The sequence below is a fragment of the Desmodus rotundus genome, chromosome 11, assembly GCF_022682495.2.
Source record: "Desmodus rotundus isolate HL8 chromosome 11, HLdesRot8A.1, whole genome shotgun sequence".
In the NCBI taxonomy this organism is placed as follows: domain Eukaryota; kingdom Metazoa; phylum Chordata; class Mammalia; order Chiroptera; family Phyllostomidae; genus Desmodus; species Desmodus rotundus.
Window position 1 is genome coordinate 74,510,516 of NC_071397.1, and position 13,199 is coordinate 74,523,714.

The 13,199-nt window shown below is 34.6% G+C and overlaps 1 protein-coding gene across 2 annotated transcripts; it reads left to right on the plus strand.

Annotated features, from left to right (window-relative positions):
- The first annotated feature begins 4,285 nt into the window (after positions 1 to 4,285).
- On the plus strand, positions 4,286 to 10,687 carry CENPW (centromere protein W). Of its 2 annotated transcripts, XM_024551667.3 has the most exons (3): positions 4,286 to 4,566; positions 8,287 to 8,400; positions 10,364 to 10,687. In XM_024551667.3, the coding sequence occupies exons 1-3, from the start codon at positions 4,441 to 4,443 to the stop codon at positions 10,388 to 10,390; spliced, it is 267 nt and encodes an 88-aa protein (XP_024407435.1). In that variant the 5' UTR covers positions 4,286 to 4,440; the 3' UTR covers positions 10,391 to 10,687. The 2 variants fall into 2 exon arrangements, with proteins under 2 accessions (XP_024407435.1, XP_024407436.2); XM_024551668.4 differs by lacking the exon at positions 10,364 to 10,687 and having other exon boundaries at positions 8,327 to 8,404.
- Positions 10,688 to 13,199: the final 2,512 nt, after the last annotated feature.

A 13,199-nucleotide genomic window follows, 5' to 3' on the forward strand; every position in this document is an offset into this window, starting at 1 on the left:
TGTAGTGTGATGAAAGCTTTACAAGACTCACACAATAATTATTTCCTGCCAAAATAGGAAGGGAGACAAAGTATGGGGAATATACACAATAGTGATAGCATTAGGTTATTTCCCCCTTTTCAGATGATGCAATTTATGTTCACAGAGAGATTAAGCCACTCACCCAAGTTCTCAAAGCTAGTAAGTGATAGACCTGTACTCAGATTTCAGTTAGACTTCACAATCCACTTTAATCTCTACTTATGCTGACTCCCAGTAAAACCTCCTATGTCAGAAGCTGACGGTTATTACACGTTCTTTGATTTTTAGTTGGGCACACAGTAGTCCAAAAACAAATAGCATTTTGTATTCCAGTTCGCATCTTGCTGTGGTCATGTACCAGAGGTCTGTTCAAAGTAGAAGAAATGATGTAGTATGAGCAACTTTCAAATACTGACTTCAAAGAAAGGGGGCGTGTTCTTCACTCCCATTTCCTCCTTTGTTGTTGCTGGAACCCAGATGTGCTCACAGAAGATCAAATTTAATGATGTGCCTGTGTTAAAGAATTACTTTTCAATAATGCTTATTAAAGATTATTTTGTTATTGCCATTGAAAGTCTTATAATACTAAAAGTCTAGTTTAAGTCAGTTTTTATAACATGAGCCACTTTACCAGTTTGGACCCAAAACTTCAAAAGTAGATTTGTCTCTCCATTTTATTATAAATTTATATTTCTAATAGAGAAGTTATGTTATCACACTATTTAAATAGGAAATTATAGAGAAAAATATCACCCATAAAATTAACAACCTTTCATTCACTTTTGTTACTTTTCATCTAGCCATTTTTAACAAAATGGCTTAATTTTAACAAAAGACATATGAACAAAACTACTAATAATAGAATATGTTGATTATTTTCATTTATTGAATTAAGCTGTATTTTTACATATTTCTACCTGGTGGTTAAAGTCATTATTTTAGGTGTGTACATAGTACTCCACAGAGAGACTGTATTTATATATTCAAACACTTTATGTTGTTCCCAGTTTTTGCTGTGATAACTCACATACCGACCATATACCAAATGCATGAATTTTAGAAAGTTATTTCTGAGTCTCAATTTTCTCCTCTGTAAATGAGAATAATAATAGTCCTTACCTCTAAAGTTCTAGGGAAGAATAAATGCATGCACATATATTTGGTGTTTAGAGCATTTCCTGGCACATGGTAACACAAAGCATGAAGATATTTTTATTATATTTTTTGTAATGGTTTGAGTTTATTGAGCAAGTCAGACTTGATGAGGTGTAAGGAGAACTACTGTATTTTTCAGACCATAACCTAGTTTTTAGAGGAGGAAAATAGGAAAAAAATTGAAGCAAAATTGTGGTAAAATATTTAATAATTAAACATAAACATAATATTTCACCAATGTAAATGTAAGCTACATTCGGACTATAAGACCACCCCCATTTTCCTCCCAAATTTGGCGGGGGGGGGGGGGGAAGTGTGTCTTATAGTCTGAAAAATACGATAACTTTATTCTTCTAATTTCCCTCTAAACTTGTTCTTTTTTTTTCTCTCTTAGATGGAAATCCCAGGATTTTACTGTCCTTTTTAGGTAATAAACTTAAAGCCCCTCTGTTTTGATGATAAAAGTCTAGTCTAGTTTTATCTCGTAATTATTCCATTATTATCATTCAGCCTGGAGAAGTAATAAACACTATACATTCTTACCCAATACAAAGCTCTCCCTCCCAGTCCTTGTGCTAGATCTAGACTGGGACATCTGGGGTGGGAGAAGTGAGCTGTATCGTTTCCTTCACTATATCCTAGTTCTCCCTCCCCTCCTGCTTTCTAATAAGTTACTACATAATATTCCCCATTTGCTTAAAAATGTTTTTTTACCAGAAAAATATGTTGTTATGGGATAGAAGAGAAAAAGTTTTACTTGGCAAGAAATAGGTTACTATTCTTTCCTTGACAATTAGCCAATTGATATCATTCAATTTTCTTATAGACTTTTTAACAATGTATCCATGGAAAGCAGTGCCAGTTTGAAAACGCCCTGGAGCCACTAAATTAAAAAAAAAAAAAAAGATTTGATGATTTGATGCGGGCCCATTACCAGCCAAGTAAAAAGAAATAATGATTGCAGTATTTCTCTTCTTTTGCCCTAATCTGTTCCAAATACTGTAATGTTCCAGCAGCAGTTATTCTTCATAGTATACAAACTGCTAATAAAGTGTTACAGAAAAATTGTTGTGAGCCACGTGGCTTTCACTACATGTTATTTTTTTATTTCCTCTTAATATTTCCTCACAATATCCATTTCTTTTTGATTACTATGTTCTATTCTGAAGCCATCTTTCAATTGCGGAAAACACATCAAAAGTGTAAGGTTTTGGGTCACGACAAAAATTTGTTTTAAATTCAATATCTTTTTATCAACACTGGAAAATAGATTTGTGTTTCTATAACCACTTCATATTCAATCTAAAAACAGGATAGTCAGTGAAGGGAAGAGGTACATTTTGAGCTAAATCTTTGGAATATGAATTAAGAGACCGCACAAGTAAGGCCCAATTTTTCAGATCTTCTGGAGTAATGTCTTACAACCCATAGGACTGATAAAAATCAGAAATAGTGCAGCCTCCAAAATTTTGTGAAATTCTGTATCTCACAAATGAATGAAGCCATGACAGAAGTATTTTAAAGTTACAAAAATTTTTGGCATCTGTGTTGCATTTGGCAGATTAATATTTTTAATTTAACCATTATTATAAACAACATAAAATGTTAAGTGTCTAACAAAACAGTATGTCAAAAACTTTTTGCAAACTATGAGATTCTACCTAAGTAATGTCAATTAGTTAACACTGTGGTTTGCTAATGAGCACAAAAACACAAGCCAGAAACAATCTTGTAAATCATACATTTCATTTAGAATGATTTAAAAATGTTCATTCAGAGAAATACATTAATGAGTAACATATACCATATGTGTGCATTAGTACAATTTATGAAAAGCAAAATCAAATGACTTCTTAAGATTGTGTCAAACACCAAAAGGTAAAGGTATGTCAATTAATGTTTAATTTTTTCTAGCATAAATAATTTTCTTAGAGAAATATATGAATGACATTAATTCAGTAAACATTTTAAATTACATACAAGATCAATTAGCTAAAATATAAAATTTCTCATTTCCTTCTCAAGTATGTTTATTACAGAAAATTGAACAGCATTTAAAATAACAAAAAGCTTCATATTCCCATTATCTAAAAACTATGTTCATATTTTGGTATATTTTTTTTCTAGTGTTGTGTTTCCAGTATGTGCATGCACATATGTATTTTTCAATATTCTTCAGGTCATCTTACATTTACCTTGGTGTATAGGTATTTTTCTCACACTTGGCATGAAGTCCAATTTTTCATGTGATTTTTATGTACACCAACTCAGAATAGCATGCCAGGGAGGAACTTCTTCAGTAATTTCCTTGAACAATTTTATTTGTCTTCCCACAATAAACTGCAGTATCAACAGGACCTTGACCTTTGCAAATCAGGGCCAAATTTACATCAGAAGAAGAAATGGTTGAGATAAAGAAAGGGATGTACTTTCTGGTGTTAATTTTACTCTGGTCCAGACCTTGTTCTTCCTGTTTAGACTCCCTTTTACTTTCCCTGGATTTGGAGTTAAGGTCTGTCCGCACCCAAGGCATTTCCAACTTGGGGGGAAGTGTTTTTGCTTTGTCAGTCAAGGTACCAGCCAAGCAGTCTTGTGATTTTTAACCCTTTTAATCAAAGGAACGTAACTTCCTGGAAAAAAATTTTAAAAAGGAGAGTATTTTGAAAATTTAGGTTGTGATAAAATTTTCCAATGTTTGACTCTGAATCTCTTTAATACATGAAGGTGAAAGTCTATAAAAAATAGGATAATGTGTAGGACATACTTTATTGCAGGCATTGCTTCTTTAGGAATCCTGATAGAACATCACAGACTCCTTTCAATTCATCTACTTTTTAGTCCATTGCTGTTAGGCTCGGTATAGAGTGAGAGCTTAGAGAATGAGTGTAGCTGCCCAGGCTTATCAGCATTTTCCACAATTTCCCTCTCTCTCTATGGAACATAGGTGAAATACTTGTTTAGAGCAGGTATATTACAAAGGGCGATTTTAGAAGGCCGTGGCTCTTCAAAGACTTCAGACACCGCCCACCGCGAGTGTTTCCACTCAATTTCTGGCGTCTCCAGGGGCGGGGCATGCGCAGGAATGACGTCACAACCGAGCGCCCGGCGCGCTCCGTTGGCGGCTGATTCAAAAGTTCAGGCCCGGTTCTCGGCCTGAATTAGCGTCGGAACCACGGGTTTGTGTCCGCTCTCGCGGTGGACGTGAGCTTGTCCGTGCTGCCCGGAGGACCTCGGAGGCGGAGGCGGCTGGTGCAGGCGGAGAGGATGGCGCTCTCTACCACAGTATCTCGGAGTAAACGCGTGAAGCGGAAGGCTCCCCGCGGCTTCCTGAAGCGCATTTTCAAGCGACAGAAGCCTCACCTTCGTCTAGAGTCAAGTTGTGACTTACTGGTGAGATTCTCTGCCTTTTTGGGCTTGAAGTGGGGCAGGGGCAGGCAGGGGATGTAAACCCCAGTCTATTTCGCCACCCCCAGACAATCTAGTTCTTTCGTCTGCGTTTAAGGCGTTTCCAGCAATGGCTAGGCAGGTTTGCCCCTGCTTGGCACGTCGGTTCGTATTCCTGACGCTTAATTGTATTGGAGCCCCTGTAATGTAGATATCTGTACCCTTTTTACTGGAGGCTATTAGCCACATCAACTTAAGGAGAAAACTAACGTTAAGTTCCTGCTTAGAGCTTTTAAATATTGCTGTTCAGGAGCACAATACGGTACTGAGCTTACTGTACTTGCGAGAGCAAGAAAGATACAGCCTTTTAAAAGTATGTTATGGAATTCAGGTTGGGTCATTTTTACTTAACTATCGTAAAAGGCATTACTGACATGTTTTTTTTTACGTTGTTAATCAGCTCTATTGCCTTATTTCCTCCACTTTAGCTTACTCACTACAGAACGCTGAATCAAAAGTTTATTTGTAAGTAGTATGCTTTCAGTTGCGAATTAGCCAGAACACCTATCAATTCACTTTTAAAGTCAAACTACTAAAACTTCTTTGACTGACTCAAAATATATGCGGCATAATCTTCACCTAGTAAATAGCTACAACCAAACCACTGTGCAATATTTCTGTCTTGTCAAAAATTCAGAGTTTTTATGTTGAATGCCCGGAACATATATCTCTCTAAGCAGAATGCACACTGTATCCCTAGGTTTAAACCATGGGAGACACCTCCTCTGGTTTGTCTCGAGCTCTTTGAATAAAAGAGCCATTAGAAGTGGGCACTTAATTTTCAGGAAATCAAGGTAAAGAACTGTGGCTAACAAGGACATAAGACATGGAGAGTGTCTTCAGAATGCATCATTCCATCTGTTTTTAAGCTACATTTTTCCCACCTCTTTTCTCTACTGACTCCCCATCTACTAACTACTTGCAGGGTTTCTCCTTTTGCTAGACTACTGTAGAATTTTCTTAATTTTTCCTTTGTTTTGTCTCTGAAGCCAAACCAAACTTTTTTTTTTCTTGGTAAAGTAGCCCTTCTAATATCTTCTGCCCTCCTTTTTCTGTTCCTTTCTTAGACCTCCATAAAAAATTACTATATATACTGTTTTGTACAACCCCTCCACCCCATGCTGTCGATAAAGGTGGCACAAGTGAGTTGGATTAAAGTGAATTGATTTACAAGACATTTTTAGGTAATTCTGGAATTTTCAGTGGTCCTGGGTTCCTACGTGGAGGGGGAACAAATGTACCTGCTTAAGAATATCTAGGAGACCATATAGATTGGCAGGCATTTCTCAAGTAGTCAGATTTCTTCCACATTCACACCTGTTTGCTCCAAGTGACTCGTGGACAGGTGGGCTGTATTTTATCGGGTTGGCCAAAAAGTTTTTTTTTCCTGTAAAATCGCTCTAGTAGAGCTTAGTTGTCTTTAACTTCATTCAAAACAATTTTATTACACCGTATCGTGACAGCTGTCATATCAGTGTGCATTTAAAAAAAGATCGAAATTGGTGGATTTTTGTGTAGCCATTTTAATATTGAAGATGGAAGAGAATACGCAACATTTGCGGCATATTATGCTTTATTTCAAGAAAGATAAAAACACAACTGAGAAGAAAAAAAAGAAAAGATTTGTGCGATGTATGGAGAAAGTGCTGTGACTAATTGAACGTGTCAAAAGTTGTGTGTGAAGTTTCATGCTGGAGATTTCTCACTGGACTGTGCTCAGGTAGACCAGTTGAAGTTGGTAGCGATCAAATGGAGATCAACTGAGAACAATCAACGTTATACCACGAGGGAAATAGCTGACATACTCAGAATATCCAAATCAATAAAGTTATTGGTGAAGATGAAAAATGTGCCTCTTATTTTATGGAAAAAAACATGAGGACTTTTTGGCCAACCCAATAGAGTTGGATCCAGGTGGTGCAGAAAAGAAGGGAAGGTGAAATTCCAAGCAGTCGCAGTGGTAGGGGAAAGGAATTTTTTAAGGCCACTATTTATTCTAGGTCTTATGCTTTTCTTTGGCTTTCATTTGTTCTCCATTCTCTGTGTATGCCGTGTGTCACCCTGGTTTCTTTGCTTATGGTTTCTGCTTGCCATTGACATTTCATAATCTTACCCAGCAGATGTCCCACATCATCCATAAACTTCTCTGCAATTAAGACAGTCTGTTTTCACCCCTTTTTTTATGAACTCTGATAGCAGAGGAAATATACATCATATAGTTTAGCTATTGGGACTTAGACACTATTCACTAAGAATTTCATATGTCAGTGTGATCTCCTGCTTTGGTATGCAGCTTCTTGAAGGGAAGGAACTATACATATCTCTTTTTGCGTCTCCCGTTTTCTTTAACACTAAAAACTAATCTACTTTTATGCTGTCTTTGCACATGATATTTCTTCTACCTGAAGATATCCTCACTACACTCAGCAAACTCCAGTTCTTTCAAAATTCAGTTCAAATGCTACTTCAAGTGAAGCCTTTCTTAGTCTTAGAAAGGATCAACCTTATCTTCCTCCATCATCTGTTGTCACACATGTCTTTAATTTCTTTACAGGTTTGGTTTTGCCATTGGACTGGAAGGTTTGGGCCTTTTTGTATTCCTAATGTTTAACATTAACACCTTGAACATTCTGAGTATACAATTAATGTTGGGACTGCATGGAAGAGAGGTTTACTTCTGACAGTCTACCCTTTCGTAGACTCTTGCTTTATACTTTTATTTTGAAATAATTATAGCTTCATAAGAAAGGGCAAAAATAATAGATGCCACTGATGTACCTTCTACCTAGCTTTCAAAAATGCTAACTTACCTAACTACAGTCCTTTGTGGAGTTTTGAATTTTGTGTTGTCTGGTTATGTAAGCTATTTAAAATGATTTCTTAAAAGGTACCTTAAATATTAATGATCTTTAGTAGATATTATTTTGATAGATGATAAGTAATGACCTTTGTACATAAACTGTTCAACACAGTAAGTTTTTAGAATTTCAATTATTAACATGTTTTTATGATTTTATTTATTTAGAGAGAGGGGATGGGAGTGGGATAGAAAGGGAGAGAAAGATCAATGTGTGGCTGCCTCTCACGTGCTCATGTGGACCCCACTGGGGACCTGGCCTGCAACCCTGGCATGTGCCCTGATGGGAATCAAACTGGGGACACTTTGGTTTGCACCCCGTACTCAATCCACTGAGCTACACCAGCCAGGGCTTGTGTAGATCTTCCAAATACATGGTTAAAATCTTTAGACCTTGGACTGTAGATTGAAAGATAATTAGCCTTAAATATGCTATGATTTTAAATTTTGGAAAAATTTTAAATACATTATAAATTTAAACTTATTTGGATTCAGAAGCAGGAATATTTGTAAGTTAATAAAGTTCTATATAAGTTTTAATCTACTGGTGCTTTTCAATAATGTTATTGTCTATAGCTTTTGGTTAGTCTTACACAGCCTTGTTTCATGTATTGCAATAACTAAGTCTCTTTTGTATAGAATCTAAGATAGGACTATATTAAACTAAATTCTGTTACTCTAAATAAAAATTAATTGACTTAATTACAATACTACAGAGTACAACATTAAATTTTGGAATCTCTTTTAAAAGTCATTATTTCAAAGCATCGATGTTTTGAGTTTAAAAATATGAATTTTCTCTTTTAAAGGTGCACCTGAATTGTTTACTTTTTATTCGACGATTAGCAGAAGAGACCAGGGCAAATGCTTGTAAGAATAAGTGTGGAATCATTAAAGACCAGCATGTACTGGCTGCAGCGAAGGTAAAGTCTGAATTTCTTTTCTTGAGCAAGAATACTACCTGGTTCGTCACCTCTGCCTGATTTAGATTTCTTTATTCAGCTTTGTTGACTCAGTTGACTTCGGCTTTTCATGTTAATTGATTTAATTACATAGTTAGATTTTCTTTCTCTACATGTATACTATTGACTGCTGATGCAAGGATTCATGGCTGTTACTTCATCACCGATCAGGGGAACATCAAAGTTTGACTGTAATCTGTCGGATTTGTACTAGGCTATATGTAGTCGAGAAGGGTATCACCTTGAAATTTATCAAAACTTTCTTCTCAATCTTTTCTTTTCCTAATTGCCTAATTATTTGTTTTTGTAACTGTATTTTGAGATTTGCGTGACTTACGAGTCAAATTACTTATAAAAGCAGAGAAGATTGCTTAGTTTATTGGTATTTCTATATAATGTGAGAATATGATGCCCAGGGCAGAGTTTTTTTCCAAATATGTTCCTGAGATCATTTCCACTTGATATTAATAGATGCTCCACCTTGAAAAACTTCTGGGGTCATGTTACATTTAGATAACATATTATAGCTCCTTGAGTAGTCACAGTGTTATTATGTATATAGAGCTTGTTTCTATAAGAATATGCAAGCAATTGGAAACCATGGTTGACTGGGGGATGATGTGGGAAAGAGACACTTATTTTTTATACTCTATGTCTTCATATGCTTTTATTTTGAAATAATAAATAATTAAAGACTCAGAGAAGATGCATAAGTAGTATAGAATGTTCCATGTACCTTTTCCAGCTTTATGCAATGCTGACATCTTTATATAATTATAGTTATGTAAAGTTTAAAAAGGTTATGGGAAATATAGCAGTAAAGAAACTTGTTGAACTCTGTTTAACTTAACATTTTGTAAATTTGAATACATAATTTCATATTCTCATCATTTTGTAAATTCATTTGAATACATAGTACTTTCTTTTGCAGTACCAATATTAACAACTTATAAAACAGAAGTACTAACCTAGAGTATACACCTATTTGGTGGCCTTTGTGGAAGCCTAGAAATGTGCATGCCCAGGAATTGTTTTAGGGGTTTCATATTTTCTTACAATTATAAACATTCCAACAAGAGTCTAGACTGTTAATGTGAGTTTTTCTATAGGTAAAGCAAGGTTTAAGAGCTTGAAGAGTGTATGTATGTACTTAAAACTTAGGATTTGTTTGTTTTTATTAATAAGTTATAGATACGCTTAACCTAAAAGTAGGTAAGTTCTCTTAAAAAAATTTTTGGATAGGCACTTATGTGGTCTCCAGCACTTGGCCATTGTAAATTGTGCTGCTATGAACATTGGGGTGCATAGATGCTTTTGAACTGGTGTTTCAGGATTCTTAGAGTATAATCCCAGCAGTGGGATTGCTGGATCGAAAGGCAGCTCAACTGTAACTGAACAAAAATAAATTAAAAAAAATTTTTTTTGTTACACTCTGATCTACCTAATAAGTTTTTTCAGCATGACTTGTCTTGGTCTCTAAATTGATATAATTCCAGACCATATATAATAAATTTGGACCAAATATAATAAATTTGTAATGTATTTGTATTGTATAGTTATTAAATGCCTTAGTTATAATAGGATTTTCGGGTTTGGGCACATTATGTAACTCTCAGGATTACTAAATTGTCTACAAGCCTCATGTTAGGAACCATTAATATGGACACTTTTGGCGTACAATTGAAGAAATTAACCTCTAGAAGTGACTATAAAACCAGATTTTCAGAATCTAGGCATGTTTTAAGTCTCAGACCATTTAATAAGGCAAACAAATTCCCTCATCACCTTCCACATTGGGTTTTTATTAATTCATAGTCTTGCATATTATACACATAGGAGTATTTAACTTTTTGTTGAGGAATTATGTTTTATTTGCCATAGGTATAATAAGAATCTTCATTTCTTTTTTTCCCCTCCCTCACAGGTTATTCTAAAGAAGAGTAGAGGTTAGAAGTCAAAGAACACACTTTTGAAATTAAGTGACGTATTTGTTTTTAGTTGGGAACAGATCATGAAAGCACTTTTTACATGTCAATTAATATTGTGTATTATTAAAATATTGGCTGCTTGAGGGATGTGTGCATTTGTATTTTTTTTTTTTACTGGTATTGAAATATCTCAAACATTTAGAACTATATAACTTTATTTTTGAGGAATTATGTTTCATTCATTTTAAATGGACTTGTTCTTTTGTTTCATTGGTATTGCAAATGCTTTGCTTATTAAAAATAAAATCTTACTATATGAAGTAGCTTGAAGAGATTATTTCTTGAAATTAAGCTTACATGCATTTAGCTTTAGACATAATTAATTATGGAATCAATTTGCTCTCTGAAAAAGGACAATTTACAGTCAAAATTAGGTACATTTTAAATAACTTTAACTATTTAATGTTGTGTAAGTAATACAGTATACTTTTTATTACTGAGTCATATTCTATGGTATTTATATACCACAGTTTGTACAACTATTCACCCAGTGAGGGCCATTTAGATTATTTCCAGTTCTTAACTATTATAAATAAAGCTGCTATGAACAGTCATTTATAAGTTTTTATACAGATAAAAGTTTTCATTTCTCTGGGATAAATGCCCAGGAATTTGATTGCTGGTCTAACAGTGAGTATATGTTAGTTTTTAAAAATGAAACAGCTAAACTGTTTTCCAGAGTGGCTGTACCATTTTATATTCCCATCAGCCTTTTATGAAAGATCTACTTTCTTTACATTCTCATGAACATTTGGTATTGTTATTTTTTTATTTTAGCTGTTCTGATAGAAGTGTGTCTCCTCAAGGTTTTTAATTTGCACTTCCCTAATGGCTAATGATGGCACACATATTTTTATATGTTCATTTGTCATCCATTTGGTGAAATGCTTGTTAATTTCTGTTACGCATTTTCTGTTTGGATTTTTGGTTTTTCTAATGTTGAATTTTGAGAGTTCTTTATTTTAGATATGAGCCTTTGTCAGGTAGTGTGGTTTGCAACTATTCTATTCTGTAGTTTCTCTTTTATCTTAACAGGATTTTGAAGATCAACAATTTTTAATTTTGAAGAAGTCTAATTTATTGGATTCTCTTTTCATGTATTAGTGTCATGTTTAAGAACTCTTCATCAAACCCCAATCCTGAAGATTTTTTCCCTATATTACTTTTTTATAGGCTTTATAGTTTGTTTTACATTTAAATCTGTGTTCTATTTCGTGTTAAGTTTTGTTTAAGGTGCGAGGCTTAGGTCAAAATTCATTTTTTTTCTTTGTGGATATCCAGCTGTTTTAGCACCAGTTTTTGAAAACACTCTATTTCCTCCATTGAATTTTTTTGCAATTTTGCCACAAATTTGTTGGTCGTACTTGTATGGGCTACTCATGGGCTCTGTGTTCCATTGGTTTGTTTCAGTCTCCACCGGTAACATGCAATCTATTGCTGTGGCTATATAATCAGTCTTGAAATTAGTAGAGTGATTGCTCTCACTTGATTTTTTCCCCCCGAATTGTTCTGGCTTTTCTGGTTTCTTTGCCTTTCCATTGAAATCTTAGAATAATCTTGTCTGTATCTACAAAAAAATCTTGCTGGAGTTTTGATTGGAATTGCATTAAATCTTTATATCAAATTGGGGAAAATTGCTATCTTTACTATGGTGAATCTTCCAGTGCATGCGTATAGAATATCTCTGTTAGTTTATACCTTTTATTTGTAGTTTACACTTTTTCCTTTCTTTTTTGTTAGAGAACTTCCTTTTGTCATTCTTTTATATTATTTATTTTTTAAATTCTCCCCTGCAAATTTGTTTATTGATTTTAGAGAGAAAGGAAGCGGGAGAGAGAGAAGAGAGAGAAAAAGAGAGGGAGAGAAACACTGACATAGAGAGAAACATCAATGTGAGAGAGAAACATTGATCAGTTGTCTCCTTCCGGTACATGGCCTGACCAGGACCGGGTTTGAACCTGCAACCTGGGTATGGGCTCAGACTGGGGATCAAACCTGGAATCTTTTGGTGCATGGGGTGATGCTCCAAGCACCTGAGCCACCTGACTGTGGCCTTTGGTCATTCTTTTAGTGTAGGTCTGCTCATGACAAATTTACTTAGTTGCTTTCATCTGAGAATGTCTTGATTTCCCTCTAATTCTTGAAGCATATTTTTGCGGGACATAGAATTCTGGGTTGACAGGGTTTTTTTTTTAGCACCTGAAAACTTTAAACGCTATCTTTTTCCTTTCCTTCTGGATTTTTGATGACACAGAAGTAAGATCTTACAGTTCCACAAATTCCAGAGGCCTGGGATTTGTTTTGTTTTGTTATTTTTGGTCTATTGTTCTTTGTTGTTTAGATTGTGTAATTTCTGTGTCCTATTTTATAATTCACTGATTATTTCCTCTGTCTTCCCCCTTCTGCTGTTTACTGATTTTGAGTGGTTTTGTTTTTCAGTTACTGTATATTTTAGTTTTCAGAGTTCCTTTGGTTTCTTCTTTATATTGTCTATATCTGCTGAGATTTTTAAGTTTTTAAATTTTATTAGAAGTGTGTTTGTAATTAAGCACTTTATGATGGCTGTTTTGAAATCGTTGTCTGATAATTCTAGCATTATGCCATTTTGGTATTGGTATTTTTTTAATCATTCAATTTGAGATCTTGAGTCTGTATTATGAGCGATTTTTGATTGGAACCTGGACATTTTGGGTATTATGTTACAAGACTGGATCTTATTTAAATCTTGTACTATCACAGTCCTCGGACATGATTCTGATGTGTGAAATCTGC

Excerpts from the sequence above, each read along its gene's own strand:
- CENPW (XM_024551667.3), top strand. The coding sequence starts at position 4,441 with ATGGCGCTCTCTACCACAGTATCTCGGAGTAAACGCGTGAAGCGGAAG. Across the intron at positions 4,567-8,286 it reads AGTCAAGTTGTGACTTACTG|GTGCACCTGAATTGTTTACT; the intron begins GTGAGATTCTCT and ends TCTCTTTTAAAG. Across the intron at positions 8,401-10,363 it reads ATGTACTGGCTGCAGCGAAG|GTTATTCTAAAGAAGAGTAG; the intron begins GTAAAGTCTGAA and ends CCTCCCTCACAG.